The 6,000-nt window shown below is 50.4% G+C and overlaps 3 protein-coding genes across 3 annotated transcripts; all 3 read left to right on the top strand.

The window, feature by feature from the left end:
• Positions 1–155: 155 nt before the first annotated feature.
• BDQ94DRAFT_151657 (homeobox domain-containing protein) lies at positions 156–2,518 on the top strand. Its single transcript, XM_026767791.1, has 3 exons — positions 156–794; positions 878–1,627; positions 1,693–2,518. The coding sequence occupies exons 1-3, from the start codon at positions 690–692 to the stop codon at positions 1,858–1,860; spliced, it is 1,023 nt and encodes a 340-aa protein (XP_026621855.1). The 5' UTR covers positions 156–689; the 3' UTR covers positions 1,861–2,518.
• A 107-nt stretch (positions 2,519–2,625) lies between these two features.
• On the top strand, positions 2,626–4,695 carry BDQ94DRAFT_162599 (uncharacterized protein; the record flags this gene model as incomplete). Its single annotated transcript, XM_026769582.1, has 7 exons — positions 2,626–2,863; positions 3,008–3,313; positions 3,418–3,820; positions 3,871–3,977; positions 4,111–4,175; positions 4,245–4,397; positions 4,429–4,695. The coding sequence occupies 7 exons, from the start codon at positions 2,626–2,628 to the stop codon at positions 4,693–4,695; spliced, it is 1,539 nt and encodes a 512-aa protein (XP_026621854.1).
• A 556-nt stretch (positions 4,696–5,251) lies between these two features.
• On the top strand, positions 5,252–5,999 carry BDQ94DRAFT_151651 (uncharacterized protein). Its single transcript, XM_026767790.1, has 2 exons — positions 5,252–5,664; positions 5,736–5,999. Exons 1-2 carry the CDS (start codon positions 5,361–5,363, stop codon positions 5,744–5,746), a joined length of 315 nt encoding a protein of 104 aa, XP_026621853.1. The 5' UTR covers positions 5,252–5,360; the 3' UTR covers positions 5,747–5,999.
• Position 6,000: the final 1 nt, after the last annotated feature.

The raw sequence follows: 6,000 nt of genomic DNA, 5'->3' as shown, positions 1-6,000 counted from the left end.
AAAAAAAAAAAAAAAAAAAAAAAAAAAAAAAAAAAAAAAAAAAAAAAAAAAAAAAAAAAAAAAAAAAAAAAAAAAAAAAAAAAAAAAAAGGAAAAAGAAAAGGACTGAACCCCGACAACCTTGAAAGAGAGATCTGGTGTCCACCCAGCCCAGATCCAATTGTTGAGCTGCCTCACTCCTTACCTTGCATAACCTTGGTTCAGCTGTCTCCATCGTCATCGTGTGCGGCGATGTCAAGGTACTTTTAAACTCAGGCGCTGGTAAGTATATTACTATTATCTGTCGCCCATGTTCCTCTCCTCAACTATCATCGTTCGGATTCATTATCTACGCTCTGTGACCTCAGTTGAGCTACCCTATTAACCCTTCCACCCTTGTCCGTCCTTCTTTTGCTTCTCCATCTCTTGATATCCACCTCATTCCTCCCCCCTCTCCTCCCCGCCATTTGATTCCACCACGAAACCTCATAAATCCTACTTATTCTCTTCACAACCCAAGTGGCTCGACGTGTGGGGTCTTATTTTTTTCTTCCTCTACATCTTCCAACCTGCCTCTTGATTTGTGTGGAAGCCGCAGGCCGGCTATACTTGTGCAATCAAGCCTCCCTGCTCTGGCCTTCTGTTCTGCCTATCATAGTGGAATAGTTACCTCCTCGGAACCCTTTTCCTTCCCTTTGGCAGTGTTTGTCTATGTCCCAGTACCGTGAACTGGGTGAGGATTCTGGAAAAATGGCCATTTCCTACGCAAGTGGACTTCCAGCGGACCATACTCCTGCTCTTCCGTCATTTCGAGAGGTGAGCCAACATACTACGCCTGGCAAAACCGACCGGTGGTTCCGCCGTAAGAAAACCAGTGAGACTAACGTACTTTTTGATAGCTACTCCCGCCTCATCTCCATGACGAGATCGAATCGACCTCATATTTCACTTCTCGCCAGCATGCGCGCGAGCGGCCTACATCAGCAGCCCACGAATTGACGTCCAATCCCCGCCCTTTCTCTGATCGTCCCTACGGATCACCCCCGAAATTGCCATTCGCTGGCGATTATGCCGCCCGGTCGAGTGAACCTCAAAGCCGGATGGCTGGGCACCCGACCGACCCCATCGCAGGCTCTCCTCGCTACGCTTCTCGTGGTCCGAGTCCTATTCTACCTTCCATCCGGGACCTTCAGTCGCTCCCTGAACGGGGACTGAATACTTCGGGCGCCGCTTACCCAGATTCAAGGGCCCTTTCTCGACCAGACTTCGCAGCGCAGGAATTCAGGGCGGGCCCGGTTGGCCCCCACGCATATCCCCCAACCAACATTCCAGGCACAGTACCGGGTGATCGGAGGAGCGTGGATTCTTTTCCCGTCATGCCCAATCAGACTGGCTATGCCTATCCCGCAATGGCTTACCAGAGTGATTCCGAACAAGCTTCTCCGCAATCCCTTTCTCATGCTCAACAATCAAATTTCGGTATCCTTGGAGATTCGATCGATCCCAAGAACAAGCGGAGACGGGGCAACCTGCCCAAGCCAGTCACAGACATTCTGCGTGCCTGGTTCCATGAACATCTTGACCATCCGTATCCCAGTGAAGAGGACAAACAGATGTTCATGACCCGCACTGGTCTCACCATCAGCCAGGTTAGTAGCAGTTCTCCCCCCTTGTCTAACAAATCAGCACATGCTTATCAAAGATCTATATACAGATCAGCAATTGGTTCATCAATGCTAGACGGCGTCAACTTCCTGCTCTCCGGAATCAGATGCGAAACGGTGGAAACGACATTGACTCTCAACGGCAATCTCCCTTCAGTGACATGGACCAGACGTCCCCGGAATCAATGCCGTCTCCTCACCAGATCGTCAAATCATAAATTTCTTGCGAGCACAATCGGGGTTTCGTTTAGCGCCGGGCATCATTCTTGATGCCATTACCGCAAGATACATCCGACATTTCATGAGTTATGTGGCTTCGGGATACCAAGAACCAAATAGACACGAGAGTTCGCCACCCCACCCATCTTTAATCTTTCTTTTTGATCATCAAAGAATTCTACGACGAGCCGAGTGAGATGGACAACCGCTCTTGATACCCTTTACCGTTTATCTAATCGACTTTATAATTATCGTGCGTGGCTTCAACATTACAGGGTTTATTTGGCTGGAACCACAGTTTGGGAATGGTAGCTGCTCAGATGTGCGGCTCCTCACCTGTGCGCCCTTGCCTCCCACATTTTGGCCGCCTATTGCGATATTGCATCTCTAGGTGTTTTTGGTCATTTTATCGGCTATCTTAATTTCCTTTGTTCTGTCTTTCTATACTAGATCAACGTGTTTTCTTCTGTCTTTTGGCGCGCTTACACTTGCAAGTCGGTTGTGATGGGTTTCACTTGGAGATGAGGATCAAGCATATGCATGACTTTTTGTACAGTATAAGTACGGATGATGTGACCATGTCAAGTTAGACTGTCTTTCCTTTTCATTTTCTGCTTAATTTTTTGGGGAGGTCATCTCAGGTTTTGGAATTAGACAAAAATTGAGAACATTGGTTATTACCCTAATAGGCTGCTTTTTGGAAAGTCCGCATTGACTCGGACGCACTTTCTCTCCTTTTTTGCTCTCCTTCATTTACCCTTTTCATGCATTTCCCGGCCCTCCTTATAAGACAGACCATGGTTGGGCTGGTTAAGGTTCCCTCATCTCACATCCGGGCGGTACCGTGCATTTCTGGCATTCGTCACAAACCCTTACCCAAGGCTGCACTGCAGCTTGACGGAAAGTCATTGGTGCAGGTTTTGTTAGGCCCACTACCGCATGAGGCGATCGTTAAGAGGAATGGAGGAGCCAACTCATTCTCAGATAGTCCCCTGGTGGGCGGTAAGAAAACCATGGAACCGCTCTCGCATTTCTGATCCGGAAGATCCATGGGTTGAAGACCATTGTGAGACGCATGCAACATTGGAATTGGCCCACTCTGAAAGGCCACCCATAGCCTCTAGCCTTGCGGTGAGCGCCGGAAAGGACAGGCGGGAGGCGTGCTGTCACACGTCATGAGAAAGGACTACGAAGGCCTAAATTTTGGTTCCGGCCAGTCGGGACGGCTAGATCGCCAAGTGCCAGTTACCGAGAAGTGCGCCTCGTGGATAGTCCAAGCCCAGTTGTTGCAGAGGCCGTTCTATGTCGTTGGACGGCGCTGCTGCTTGTCAAGTGTTCGGACTCTCAGACGGGCGCGAGCGCTTTTTGCTATTCGGCCAGCTCTTGCGGTAAGGCGGCCTTGGGATCCTGGATCACCCGAGGAGGTCATCTTGGACGTCTGTGCGGGTGTACGTAGGTCGACCCTTGGACTCCGTATCAAATTGTACTGGAAGGGAGGGGGCGACCATTGTCCATCAGGTCTCATGAGCCACACACAAACACACACACATACGCAGCATTAACTGTTGCATGGAGACACTCGAGGCTGGTCTTCTTGGGCCCCTCTTTTTCTTTTTCTTTCCCAACGGTCACCGGCACGGAAATCGATGCAAGCCAGAGACAGGCGGACGGGCGGAAGATGCCTCCGAGACCATTGGAGAAGCAGATCAGGCTCGTCGAGTGTGGCACAGGGCTTGACCCCAGCTGCACGAAGCACGGGGGAGGAGGTGAGGGAGAGGGGAGGGAGCGATTTAGAAACCAGGATCTATCCGATCTATCACATGGCGGTGAATCTGGCTGCCGCGCATGGGGATCCCAGGTACTCCGGATGTCACCTTTCAAGGTGAGGGGGGATGGTGTCGCTCGGATCAAGGATGGGCGGCATTCTACTGGAGGAGGGGGGAAGATGCTACACAGGATGTGCCTTGACAGGAACGCAACTCGAGTCAGGGCCTGCTTTGACACGACAGCTCAACGGTCGAGGGGATGCAGATGGGCATGAAGAAATACGAAGAGGTATTGCATGACACCCGTCCTAGCCCTGATCCCCGATCAGAAGATGAAGACAGGTCGGCAGGTCAGCCGGCCTATCATCAACCCTCGCCCTGGGCTTGAAGGTTTTTTCTGTACCTGTACATGCGACCGACCGATTGCGAGCCTGTCGCGAAGTATTCACCCATCGATGCAGAGAAAACCTGGAAACCACACAGCTGCACCCCACTTTGGTGCGGCAGATCTCCCTTTCCCTAGGATGAGGAGAGGATCGACATTGAAGGTCAATAATTTAGTGCCCTTTGCTGAATATTGTTGGCTCTGTGACTGCTGTACGATTAAAATCACCGAGCATCCCCGCCAGGTTGTCGCGGATCACTTTTCCCACCCCCTGGCCGTGGGATATTATCTCCACGCTGCAAGGTGTGAGTCAGTAAGGAACTCCTCGCGGCTTTATACTGCATTAACCGGTTGGGAGACCCCCACTGCGTGCAAGAACCGCGATGTCTACAGAACCGCCTCGCCACACACACCAGCCACAGGCCCGGCGTCAGCGCCTAAAGGAGCATTTCCGGAGCCTATCGTCTGTACCGGGTACATGGGACTATGTACGAAATGTAGGTGGATATGGGCTAATGCACGCGCCATCCCTGATTCATCCCAGCCAATCCAGGGCCATAGCCCTTCCCAGAGCTGCGACATGTTATACTACCCATGGAGCTCTGCCCGATCCAGTCCGACTGGAAGGCAAGTGTGCAACGCTCGGTCCTCTTAGCTGCACAGTCGGGATTGTCGTCCCTTGACGAATGACGTCTCAGAAAAAACTAAGCATTTAGGCACCTGAATTGCATTGCCTGACGGTCTGACAGGCCTTACCCCTCTCTACATGGTGATTGTCTACCTGCTGTGGTAATCCGAGAGATCATTTATCGGGCGGAAGTAACCACTGTTGAGGACCAAGTCCATCCCCCCTCTGGCGTGTTTAGTTGGCCGTCATACAAGTTCGCATCCTGGGAGCTACCCACTACCCACTTGCATGTACGTCAGTCACGGTGGCTTGTGTTCGTACCCAAACGCAATCCGGGGTCTCGGGATTTGATACACTGATACAGGGCGATCAATCCGTTGGCTGGAATCTTTGCCCAGCCTCTGGTCTGGTGTGGGGTTGAGTGTCGTGTGTCTGTGTGTGTTGTATGTGCACTTAATGTGCGTACGTATACCCCATACCAAACCGACTTATATGCATACATATGTCGACATGTCTGAGGCGAACTGCAAGCTAGATCTGCAGGCCGTCCATTACTTACCTGCCTGTCTATCTGTATGTGATATGGTGGAGGAGCTCCTTTCAAACTTACTACGTATGACAACAGATTCATATTGCATCTTGCTGGCCCCCTTTTCCTATTTTAGTTTGCTTTTTTGCTTTTCCTTTCTCATTCTTGTCCAACCCTAGCCCTACGGGCGCATGCTATGGAATGCATGGGTACCATGGTTCATCCAGCGCCCTGTGCGTTTTACTCCTCATTTTCCAAAACTCCCTGCATCCTGTTATCATACAAGGGTTTCTGCTGCTGCATCGCTGATTTCTCTCCATTTGCATGCGTGCGCTGGCGCCTATACCATAGCTAATAGTATCTTGGTTCCCCCCCATATCCATTCCCAAAGAGGCAATGACCTACGTGTTATTGCTTATGTTGTGCGATGGGGTTGGTTTGCCACCGTCAAAGTGATACACATAGGCTGGATCATTTATCCGACTGAGACACGAGGTAAGAGTTCACCTTGCTAACTCCGCAACCAACCTTAAGATGAACTGGCTAAGTTATGGAATTGGGTTCAGTAAATGTCTAGTCCCCTCTATCTTTCTCCCCTCCCTTGATTCGTTTCCGGGTCATCTTGATCTTATAGGGTATGTAGTTCTGCCTCATTTGGGATAAGTCTTGATTCTGGTTTTGGGCAGAAAAGTCAAAAGATAGAGAGGTTAGCTAGCTAGTTCTGGCCCTTCGTATGTGTGGGGTATGCACAGGGATGGTCGTGATGGTGAGTTCATTTAACGGTTTCTTCTTACTTATGTTACTGTGTAACGTAGAAGATGCTGGGGGAGG

This window comes from Aspergillus welwitschiae, assembly GCF_003344945.1.
Source record: "Aspergillus welwitschiae strain CBS 139.54b unplaced genomic scaffold BDQ94scaffold_42, whole genome shotgun sequence".
In the NCBI taxonomy this organism is placed as follows: domain Eukaryota; kingdom Fungi; phylum Ascomycota; class Eurotiomycetes; order Eurotiales; family Aspergillaceae; genus Aspergillus; species Aspergillus welwitschiae.
This window is presented reverse-complemented; position numbering and strand designations above follow the sequence as displayed.

What these genes read in the sequence shown, in the direction of transcription:
- BDQ94DRAFT_151657 (XM_026767791.1), top strand. Translation starts at nt 690, where the DNA reads ATGTCCCAGTACCGTGAACTGGGTGAGGATTCTGGAAAAATGGCCATT. An exon ending in CTCTTCCGTCATTTCGAGAG is followed by an intron (nt 795 to 877) that starts GTGAGCCAACAT and finishes ACTTTTTGATAG; the next exon opens with CTACTCCCGCCTCATCTCCA. An exon ending in CTGGTCTCACCATCAGCCAG is followed by an intron (nt 1,628 to 1,692) that starts GTTAGTAGCAGT and finishes ATCTATATACAG; the next exon opens with ATCAGCAATTGGTTCATCAA.
- BDQ94DRAFT_151651 (XM_026767790.1), top strand. Translation starts at nt 5,361, where the DNA reads ATGCTATGGAATGCATGGGTACCATGGTTCATCCAGCGCCCTGTGCGT.